Raw genomic sequence first — 12,003 nt, 5'->3', positions numbered from 1 at the left:
GAAATGCCAAAGTATTAAAAAGGCATGAAGCTTTTATATGTCATTTTAACACATTAAATGATCTTGGCACAGGATAAAGGGCAAAATGGTGGCACAACTAGGAATATATAGCATGAATTTTCCTATAAGTGTTTAATTCTACTATGGCATTCACTTTGTAGAAATGTTACAAAATCTATAGTGTAGAATGCCTACCACCTGCTGGACAAGGGTTGAAATAGCAGAATAGAAATAACTGGCAGAATGGAGTTTGATGACAACTCTGTACAGTCCACTTTTTCAATTTAAGGTATGGTAAATATTTAATAAAAGCAGTCCAATTTCTCCTATTGTTACATAGGCAGGTTAAAAAAGACACATGTCTATAGAGTTCAACCAATCGAAAAATCAACAAATAAATCAAGATCTTGCATCCACAGAGCCCGATCCCCAAAACTGATTAAGAGGAAGGCGAGAAAAATCCTTATGAAGCATTATTCAATTTGCTCCAAGAGAGAAACATATCCTATAATCTTATGGGGTGCTTCCTGGTCCCATAAGGCAATTGGATATCCCTGAATCAAAAATATTTGGTGTTATTACGAATATTAATAGCCAGTTCTATTCTGTGCATTTAGAAACATATCCAGCTATTTATTTTAAACAGCCTACATCAGAACACAGAAGCCTAAAAATTCCACAATTTCGAAAAAAAAAAAAATTGGTGTTGCTGGTTTATATTTTTACATGCGCATACGCCACACTTTCTTGATTAAAAGAGCTAGAAGAATTTTTATGTGTGTGTAGGCATACATGTAAATACGTGAAAGTGCAATGCAGTCTATCCCAGCATTCTTTTTTGCCAGGAATATCTGATGTTCAGACATCAGTACCACGTGCAAGTACCCTTACTGTGAAGAGGTTTCTCTGTAGGTAGTGGAAACATCCCTTTTCCTCCAGACGCAAGGAGTGTCCCCTTGTCATCTGCAATGACCTAAGGGCCAGTTTCACACCAGAATGCGATGCAGGAATACGGCGTTGCGTGCACGTTTATTGCACCGCGTTCAAAACGTACAACACTTGCATTCTGCAGCGGGTGTCAGTGTTACCTTTACGACACCCGAAATGCAGATTGCAAATGCAATGCATTTGCCTGAACCAGATCACATGGTACAGTGGTACCATGCTATCTGGTTGCTGTGCGTTTTGTTTGAAAAGTGCATGCACTACTTTTGGTGCGTTATGGCGTGATTTTAGCCTATTCAAATTGATGGGCTGAAAAAAAACTGCTCCCAGATCCCATGAGAATCGCACAGGAACATACAGCGCATTCCTGTGCAATGCACAATGCAAAAGTGAACAATTTTTTATTCAAGTTTACTATTTAGTGATTATTTTGAGTAGCAGCTTATTAGAACTGGAGGAGATCTACACAAAAATTCTTCTAAACTACATTTTACATTAACACTCACGTGATGCAGACACACAAAAAAAGGACACTATTACTAAATAAATTTGTGTATAAAGCAAAACAGGCTATACAGTAATGTGCCAATTTCTGTTTGGCTACTGACCTCAGCAGGTAGTTCAGCAGATATTGGATCATCCATTTCACTGAAATAAAAAAAAAAATCATAATCTTTCTGCTTCATGATAACTACACTGCTTGAAAAAATTAAAGGAACACTTTGAAAACACATCAATTCAATATGGTTTTAATTTTTATTTTTACATCTCAGTACTCCTGATTTCCTCAGGCCTCTTGCAGCCACTTCCCATCTACATGCACTTGCTCTGGCATCAGCTGCACATCATTTCTCTGGACTGGTTTCTAAAAGTGACAACTATGGACCATGACTCTGCTTGCAGTGCCAAACAGGAGTGCAAGTCGCAGGGTGACAACACAGGAGCACAATGGGGGAGACAGTTGTCACCTGCTAATAGGCAGATCTAGAACAAAGCCCTTCATGTCAAGATTTCCAAGTATTTTATTAATAACTGCAGATATAAAAATACTTTTATAGGCCTAGATAAGAGACAATTCGCTGTATTGAGGGAGAGGAATTATGAACAGGCCTCGTCTTTTTTGATACAAAAAAAATGGCCCTCAATTAACCAATTGATTGAGAGATCGGGAGTATATAATATGCCCTTTTGGCAAGCAATCCAAATACATCATTATCTGGCCTCCATATCAAAACCAGAAAGTTTTTGTAAAGCATTAACGAGATTTGAACAATATTGTGTGAAGCCAGGGACTCTCCTACATACATTATCAATTGCTTATGGGCTACTGACGAATCCGGAAGAACAGCCGGAATTACCATGGCTGGAAAAATGGGGTAGGGACCTGGGATGCAATCTGACAAGTGAACAGATTCAAAGGATATTAAGATTTACTTTTAAACCATCCAGCTGTGTCAAAATTCAAGAGCTGAATTACAAGCTTATAACGAGATGGTATATTACACCTAAGAAAATACACAGGTGGTTCCCAAGGGAATCAGATCTATGTTGGAGATGTACAAAAGAGTACACTGTACCATATTCTCTGGACCTGTGTAGACATAAAACCATTTTGGGCGGGAATGAAGACTATCATTCAGAGATTCACGGAATATAAAATAGAAGAAAACCTGTTTTTTTTCTTGCTGCAGGTGACAGACATGCCTATGGGGAGATATGAAAGTTCTATCATCCCCTACTTGATAAATGCGGCTAAGGCATGTATCCCAGGCAACTGAAAAAAAACACAACCCCCCTCGCTGGTAGAATGGATACGAAGAGTGGAGGATATTAGAAGAATGGAAGAGTTAATTGCTTCATCCCAAAATAGACAGAGGAAATATAAAAAAACATAGGAATTATGGAATCATTTTATTGTCTCTGAGGAAGGGAAACAATTTAGAATGGGAGAAGGGGAAGAAAATTTAGACAGGAGACAACGGGCCCCACATATTACTGGTAGCGGATTACATGTGGTGCTTTTTTTTTTTTTTTTTTTTTTGTGGGAGGGGTGGTTAGGGAGGGAGGGGGGAGGAGGGTATGAGGGGGATTAAAAAAGAAAATAATGAAGGAATATATATTAAACAAACAGCAAAGAGTAGTAATAATAAATGTTAAAATTATATTGTACTATGGGATGAATTGTTAATGTATATATTTTTGAATTCCTGAATAAAATTTATATTTGATAAAAATACTTTTATTCACATTATCATGTTAGATCTTACAGTTTACTGTAAGAGTTAAGTAATTGGGTTAAGATCTACTTTAGTTGGTATCTTGTTTCCCCCACTATCCCAAAATGCTACCAGAAAGCCAACTTAAACCCAGTACTTCTGGGTATGGGGGAAGATAACATCCAACTGCCCCCTTTCCCTACACATCTCAAACGTATTGCATAAAAAATAATTACATACAATAATTTATTGTGATTTTATAAAGGCAATAATCGAGGAATAAAATATAATGGATTTTGGATACGTTAAAATGTATTTTAGTTTCCTGGTATAAAACAAATTTTAGTTATCACAACGTTAAAGCCCCACTCTAGGGGGAGCGCAGCTCTGGATTAGCAGTCCCCTGCATTAGAAGCGGCAACGGTAAGGGACTCAGCTGGGGGGATTAAGGAGAGTACTGAAAAAAGACTTAACATAAGTTAGGAGAGTAAGAAGGGTGTAAAAAAGTTTTATCCCAGAGTGGGGTTTTAATGACAAGCTGGCACCTTTTCCTCATTATGACTAAATTACACTGATTTAATTACATTGCTCATGATCTTTAGTTGCCATTGTTACTTACACAGTACCATGTCGATTTTCTGAAAAGACTCTAATGACAAAGTCTCCCTCAACATTGGGTTCAAAGGTGGAAGGCACTACTATGTATTCCCCTGGAGGAAGCTTGTGTCGGGTGCTGACTTCTCGCAGGTTAATGAACTGCTCGGAACGTGCACGTGATGCATTGGCTAGGAAGAAGTCACGCTTGAGATGCACAGCTGACTGTCCTACGAACTAAGGGGACATATTATGTTACTTTGAGGATGGCTAGGAAGGACAGTAAGAAAAAAAAATATATAATTCATTAAAAAGTAAAGTTGGATGACAAATGGATATATTTCACATATATATAACAATATAGAAATGGCAATAAAAGAAGAAAGAATAAGGCTAGCAATACGATATGCAATTTTCTTTCCGAAAGTAAATTTCTTGATTTCCCTATCAACACAGTCCATTTGGATAGGGAAATCCCTCCCACAGAGCTTTTGTATTTTTCCGGTGGGAAGCACAAGAAGCCTTCTCCACCCGCGGAATACAATCATTGCCAGTGGCTATAGCTGCCAGCAGTAATCGCTCGAAAAAAAAAAAAAAAAAAAGACAGACTGGTTATACTGAAGTCAAATGATAAATTGACTTCAGTACAACCAGCCTGCCCATAGATGGCTCAAAATTCAGCCGGTTCCTGCTGACCTGACTCAGTTTTGATCCATCTATGGCTTGCTTAAGTATTCAAAAATAACAAAACTGATTAGCAACAGCTATAAGAAGACAAAAAGTATGAAAACCGAGAAAGGGACTTTAAGGCTCCATGTACACGGGACGTTGTTAAAAGTCCCTTTGAATGCTGGAATTTTTAGGACGTTTGAAACGTCCGTTCGGTCGCGTTTGTACCCGCGTTTAGTGGGCGTTTAGCGGCGTTTGCGTTTAGAAGCGTTCCTAGGAGGTCAAAAAAATTATTCCCCTTTAAAATGGAAAAACGCGAACGCTAAACGCGGGTCATCGCGTTTGGACGTGTTTGGACGCATTTGTGCGTTTGAAACGCGGGGAAACACATGTTCGAAAGCAAATAATTGCGTTCTAAAAACAGTCCCTGAACGCAACTGCCTGCAAATGACTGTAAACGACCCTGTGTACATGGACAGATAAGATAAAATGTAGGTGGGTTCAGGGGCTTCTGAAAAAAAGGCCCAACTGCTCCTAAACGGCCATTTCCAGCGTCCCATGTACATGGAGCCTAAGAAGTAAGCATTTTAGGTGAAACTGCAGCTCAAAATATTTCGTTTTGGATAGTAGAGATGGGAGAAAACTTCTGCTGGGTCTTAGGTGCTGGCTGTGTCCTATTTGATCGTTTTTCCTAATTTCTTGTCCCGGTGACCACTGACGCTGATAGAGAAACTCATAGACAATCTCCCAAACAGGGACACAGACAGCAATGAATACCAATGAATACCTTTTTGCACTAAGGGGTTGATTTACTAAAGGCAAATCTACTGTGCACTACAAGTTGGAAGTGCAGTCGCTGTAGAACTGAGGGGAAGCTCTGCTGATTTTTATCATCCAATCATGTGCAAGCAAAAATGCAGTTTTTTCTTATTTCCCTTGCATGTCCCCCTCAGATCTACAGTGCCTGCAATTCCAAGTGCACTTTCAACTTGTAGTGCACAGTGGATTTGCCTTTAGTAAATAAACCCCTTTGTGCCCCTACTTTTATTAAAATGTACATAAAGTCAAAACTTTTTGAAGAAGATTTAGAATTTTTCTGAAGTTTATTTTGTGGTCTGGTCTTAGGGACCATTGTCACCAAGACAGAAAGTGATGGGAAAACAAAAAATTGTCCCCAGAACAAAAAGTCAGGGTAATCCTTTAATGGTGACCTGTATTCCCTGTGACAACTTACTAATGCTGGCCATACATTAATATTTTTTTTTTTTAAAGAAAAAGAAAAATATCCAATTCCTCTAACCACACATTTGACTTCACCTTTTCCCCTTTCTGCTTTATAAATCTGAAAACTGAGACAATACAGAGGTATTATATAATAAATTACAATATATAAAAAACCTAAATTATTGAAAAAATAATTTCCCACTTTAATCTCCAGTAAACTAAGATTTTAATTCCTGCCGAAACATTACAATTTTACTTAATTGCAACAAAGGAACAGGACACTCATTACTTGCACAAGTGATTGGCTTTATCAAAATTATATCAAAAGCCTACACAGTGCTTGAGGTAGAATATTTGGTAAGCCAACTACTGTCCCTAGTTTTACTGCAGTAAGGTGGTCATCTTTTTGGGGATATACTGACCATATGACTACATGGGGAGATGAGGATGCAGTGCTTCTCTCTTTATTACAATTGGACTAATAATGTAATAAAGCAGAAAGACACTGACTTCTTCCTCAGTTTGTAAAGGTTACTGCAAAACATATTATTTACAAAGAAGCAGTTAAGAATCTGCAACTAGGCTCCCTAAACTTCTTGCAATTTATAAAAAAAAAAAAAAAAAAAAAAACAAAAAAAAAAATTGAAGATTTGTTTCTCTCAACAAAAGTGTCATTTCACTTAAAGATTTTTTCAACAGAAGCCTAATTTTGTGTCTTTGACAACCTATGACAAGAAATGAGATTAGTCATCACTGAAAAGTGTCTATGCTTCCCTTTCCCTTACTCCGTCCTAAAGTAAAAGAAAAAAGTAACTGAAAAGGGCATGGTAAACATGAAAAATAAGGAATGAAAGAAAGCAAGGAAAGTAGCCAGAAGAGTGCTAGACCAGCAATATTAGGAGAACAAAGGACACCAGTGAATTATTAGATGCTCAGTTGATCCAATAAAAATACAACAACTTATCTTTAGCATCAGTTGCATGTACATAAGTTTGCATACCTCTCTGGGGACCTGTGGAAAGAAAACAGATATGCAAATTGTGAATAAGCTCCATTATCAGTTATGTATATTTTAGAGCTACAACAGTCCTAAAGAGGCCTTTTCAGACATATCACTCTACAGATGAAATATTGGGAAAAAACAACAACTGTTTGTCTCTGAATTTAGGGCAAACCTGTTATCTCTAATTAGTGTTCAAAAGAGAATTGAAAAAAATATGTAAGATACCATTACTGATCTCCTTATGAGAATGCTAGTTGTGGCTGCCTGTGGCCTAATTATCTTTAGATTGTAAATTGTCATATGACAGGCCCTCCTAATCCTCTTGTATTGAATTGTATTATAACTTTCCTATCCCTACTTTGGTAAAGTTCTGTTCAAACTGTTGTCACAAAATACATTTGGTCAGGGGCGTACCTAGAGCATTTGGCACCCGGGGCGGATCCTATATCTGGCACCCCCCCCCAGGCGACGAACATTGACGTGTCATGTGTAAAATGTATGGAGACCCCCTTTTACATTACACAGAACCCTTACCCCTGGACCCCTTTACATTACACAGCCCCCGTACCCCTGGACCCCTTTACATTACACAGCCCCCGTACCCCTGGACCCCTTTACATTACACAGCCCCTGTACCCCTGGACCCCTTTACATTACACAGCCCCCTTACCCCTGGACCCCTTTACATTACACAGCCCCTGTACCCCTGGACCCCTTTACATTACACAGCCCCCGTACCCCTGGACCCCTTTACATTACACAGCCCCTGTACCCAGTGGTGGGATTCAAAAATTTTAGTAACCAGTTCCGACTTTCCCAGCAGAATGACCAGCGTGCCCCCCTTTCAATGCAGTGACCAGTGTACATGCCCCCTTCAATGCACAGTGACCAGCATGCCCCCCTTTCAATGCAGAGAGACCAGCGTGCCCCCCTTTCAATGCAGAGAGACCAGCGTGCCCCCCTTTCAATGCACAGTGACCACAGCATTGCCCCCAATGATTGCAGAGTGCCAGCCACAGCATTGCCCCCAATGATTGCAGAGTGCCAGCCACAGCATTGCCCCCAATGATTGCAGAGTGCCAGCCACAGCATTGCCCCCAATTGCAGAGCGCCAGCCTCAGCATTGCCCCCAATTGCAGAGCGCCAGCCTCAGCATTGCCCCCAATTGCAGAGTGCCAGCCACAACATTGCCCCCAATTGCAGAGCGCCAGCCACAACATTGCCCCCAATTGCAGAGCACCAGCCACAACATTGCCCCCAATTGCAGAGCGCCAGCCACAACATTGCCCCCAATTGCAGAGTGCCAGCCACAGCATTGCCCAATGATTGCAGAGTGCCAGCCACAACATTGCCCCCAATTGCAGAGCGCCAGCCTCAGCATTGCCCCCAATTGCAGAGTGCCAGCCACAGCATTGCCCCCAATTGCAGAGCGCCAGCCTCAGCATTGCCCCCAATTGCAGAGCGCCAGCCTCAGCATTGCCCCCAATTGCAGAGCGCCAGCCACAACATTGCCCCCAATTGCAGAGCGCCAGCCACAACATTGCCCCCAATTGCAGAGCGCCAGCCACAGCATTGCCCCCAATTGCAGAGCGCCAGCCACAGCATTGCCCCCAATTGCAGAGTGCCAGCCCCAGCATTGCCCAATGATTGCAGAGTGCCAGCCACAGCATTGCTCCCAATTGCAGAGCGCCAGCCACAACATTGCCCCCAACTGCAGAGTGCCAGCCACAACATTGCCCCCAATTGCAGAGTGCCAGCCACAGCATTGCCCAATAATTGCAGAGTGCCAGCCACAACATTGCCCCCAATTGCAGAGCGCCAGCCTCAGCATTGCCCCCAATTGCAGAGTGCCAGCCACAGCATTGCCCCCAATTGCAGAGTGCCAGCCACAGCATTGCCCCCAATTGCAGAGCGCCAGCCACAACATTGCCCCCAATTGCAGAGCGCCAGCCACAGCATTGCCCCCAATTGCAGAGCGCCAGCCACAACATTGCCCCCAACTGCAGAGTGCCAGCCACAGCATTGCCCCCAATTGCAGAGCGCCAGCGATCCCCCCCCCGCGAGACCCATGCACTTACCTCACGGACGGTCTCGCAGTCGGCTCCCCGCGTCTCCAAGTCCTCCCGCGGCGCCTCCTCCTCGTCCAATGGCACGGTGTTTGCCTTTCGGCCAATCAGGAAGCGGGAGGACCCGCTCCCTGATTGGCCAGGAGGAGGATCATGTGACAATAGCGAATTCTCATTCGCTATTGGCACAGAATGGGCGGGTCGGGCCGCACTGCTCCGCCCCCCGGCTGCCACATCTGCCCGAGCGCGGGACATTCAATTGTCCTGCGTAGACGCGCAGAGGGATTCAGCCGGTTCTGCGAACTTGCAGAAAGTTAGCAACCGGTTCTATGGAACCGGTGCGAACCGGCTGAATCCCACCACTGCCTGTACCCCTGGACCCCTTTACATTACACAGCCCCCTTACCCCTGGACCCCTTTACATTACACAGCCCCCTTACCCCTGGACCCCTTTACAGTACACAGCCCCCTTACCTCTGGACCCCTTTACATTACACAGCCCCTGTACATTACACAGCCCCCTTACCCCTGGACCCCTTTACATTACACAGCCCCCTTACCCCTGGACCCCTTTACATTACACAGCCCCTGTACCCCTGGACCCCTTTACATTACACTGCCCCCTTACCCCTGGACCCCTTTACATTACACAGCCCCTGTACCCCTTTACATTACACAGCCCCCTTACCCCTGGACCCCTTTACATTACACTGCCCCCTTACCCCTGGACCCCTTTACATTACACAGCCCCTGTACCCCTGGACCCCTTTACATTACACAGCCCCCGTACCCCTGGACCCCTTTACATTACACAGCCCCCTTACCCCTGGCCCCCTTTACATTACACAGCCCCCTTACCCCTGGCCCCCTTTACATTACACTGCCCCCTTACCCCTGGACCCCTTTACATTACACATCCCCTGTACCCCTGGACCCCTTTACATTACACAGCCCCCCATTGGAACCCTTTACATTACACAGCCCCCCAATATAACCCCTTTACAATACAAAGCCCCCACCAATAGAACCCCTCTACAATAAATCCCTCCATAGAACCCCTATACAATACAAAGCCACCCCCCCAAAAAAAGAACCCCTTTACAATACAAAGTCACCCCCCCTCAAAATAACCCCTTTACAATACAAAGCCCCCCCGCCCCTCCTCAAAATAACCCCTTTACAATACAAAGCCCCCCGCCCCCCCCCCTCAAAATAACCCCTTTACAATACAAAGCCCCCCCCGCCCCCCCCCTCCTACCTTTTTAGGAGGAGAGCGGAGGAGGAGGAACTGTTTAAAGCAGAGAGGATGTGAGAGACTCACTGTCACTCCCGAGCCCTGAATACACAGCGATCGGCGCCTCGGCGGGAACTGCAGAAGTTACTATGCTGGTTAATGAGCAGGTGATTGGTTGATAGGCGGTCCGAGCAACCAATCGCCTTCTCATTAACCAGCATAGTAAACTGCGGCAGCGCCGATCGCTGTGTATTCAGGGCTCGGGAGTGACAGTGAGTCTCTCACATCCTCCCTGCTTTAAACAGTTCCTCCTCCTCCGCGATGGAAGCAGTCTGGCGGCCGGCCCCGGGTGTCACCCTGATCTTCCCTGACACACTGACACCCCCCTAATGTGTGGCACCCGGGGCGGACCGCTCCCCCGCCCCCCCTATTGGCACGCCACTGCATTTGGTATAATATTAAAAATTACAATTGAAGGCATAGACCAGAAGAAGTATGCGTTACATGAAGTCGGAACTCCTGATCTGCATATTTATTCCAGGTGACTGACAAAGAATTGAAGCCATTCGATCAGCACGACAGCCAGGCAACTAAAACTGGCCAACCATTATACAATTTTCCTTTTCAATTTCCATTCGATTTACCTTAGACTATGTAGTGCAAGGGCCTACAGTACAGGTTTCTCTAAATAAAGAACCTTTTGCTAAATGTATTCCTTTTGGTTGAAATAATTGTTCTGAACATATGGTCCAAACTTTTACACATTTCAGTATTTTAAAAAGTTTAGAACTATATTAAGGGTCGGCAACCCCCGGCATGCATGCCTCGCGAGGGAAGCCTTCCCATATGTCAGCAAAACTAGCTGCAGATGGTTATGCAGGAGAGCGCACGGCTGTTTTTTTATAACTTAATTTCCCGCCCCACCTCTGTTCCTGCCCACCTCACTTGGGTTGCCTGCAGCCACCTTTGAAGCTGTGTTGAGGATAGCCGGATCTAAAGGGTGATGAGCTGCCCTCCCCCAGCATGGATGCTGTGCCCGGGTCGGTAAGCTCTTCTTCTATGCACAAACTGCACTCAGCCTCGAAACAGGCTATGCAGCAGAGATGCTACTATCAATACTGCACACAGCTGGGAATAGATTATTTTTACAATCTCGATCTGCACAGTGTGTAGATGGCTGTTGCAATGCTGACGTGGTAAATCCTTTGTTTGGAAAAGCAACACAGCTGCAACAACCTGCCTCTCACTGTGCAAGATCGAGGTTGTGTCTGTAAAAGAATCCAAACTCTGCTATTTAAAGTGTGGGGAGGAGAAAATCTGTTCCCTGCCAGCAGTGGCTCAATCTTCTGCCTTGATAACCCCATTGTCTTCCCTACTGACCACTGTCATCTGCCCTGTTGACTTCATCCTCTGCCCCCCCTTAGACATTTTTACTCCCTCCCCACACAAGCTAGATCTGGTCCTAGTGTTCTGGTGTTGAGTTAGATGACCCAAGCTGCCTGCTCTCAATTTGAACTGACAATTAACTGGCTGGGAACTACTAATTTAGAGGTGCAGAAATTGGAACAGATCTGAGGCATAAAGGTGCAGGAATTGGGACTGACCTGAGGCATGAAGGTGCAGGAATTGGTGTGATCTGAAGCATGAAGGTGCAGGAATTAGTGTGATCTGAAGCGTGAAGGTGCAGGATTTGGGGTGGTCTGAAGCATGGAGGTGCAGGAATTAGGCTGATCTGAGGCGTAAGGGTGCAGGAATTAGGCTGATCTGAAGTGTGAAGGTGCAGGAATTGTAGTGATCTGAGGTGTCAAGGTGCAGGAATTGGGGTTATCTGGGGTCAGAAGGTGAAAAGCTCAATATTCATTACTTATTATTATTCAAGTAGTTTATAGCATTTACTTTGTAAAAATCCTTTCTTGTTACTGAGTGGGTAAAGTTGGCCTTTTTTTTTTTTGTAGCTGGCACTCGGCACACTATGCTCACGACGTTGCCTACCTCTGATCTATATGTTCTCGTATTTGTCTTTTATTGGTGAATTCATCCTATTTTTGTATA

The 12,003-nt window shown here is 43.9% G+C and overlaps 1 protein-coding gene across 1 annotated transcript in view; it reads right to left on the bottom strand.

Moving 5' to 3' along the window:
• Nucleotides 1-12,003, bottom strand: part of CAPN1 (calpain 1) — a 145,251-nt gene that overhangs the window by 38,395 nt on the left and 94,853 nt on the right. The window contains exons 12-14 of the mRNA XM_082271169.1: nt 6,649-6,660; nt 3,781-3,992; nt 1,554-1,593 (exon numbers count right to left, since the gene is read on the bottom strand). Coding sequence (XP_082127295.1) covers nt 1,554-1,593; nt 3,781-3,992; nt 6,649-6,660 — 264 coding nt within the window. The remainder of the gene's footprint in view (nt 1-1,553; nt 1,594-3,780; nt 3,993-6,648; nt 6,661-12,003) is intronic.

This window comes from Pelophylax lessonae, assembly GCF_965119305.1.
Source record: "Pelophylax lessonae genome assembly, chromosome: 10".
In the NCBI taxonomy this organism is placed as follows: domain Eukaryota; kingdom Metazoa; phylum Chordata; class Amphibia; order Anura; family Ranidae; genus Pelophylax; species Pelophylax lessonae.
Note: the sequence above shows the minus strand (reverse complement) of the source record. Positions and strands in the feature narration are given on the sequence as shown.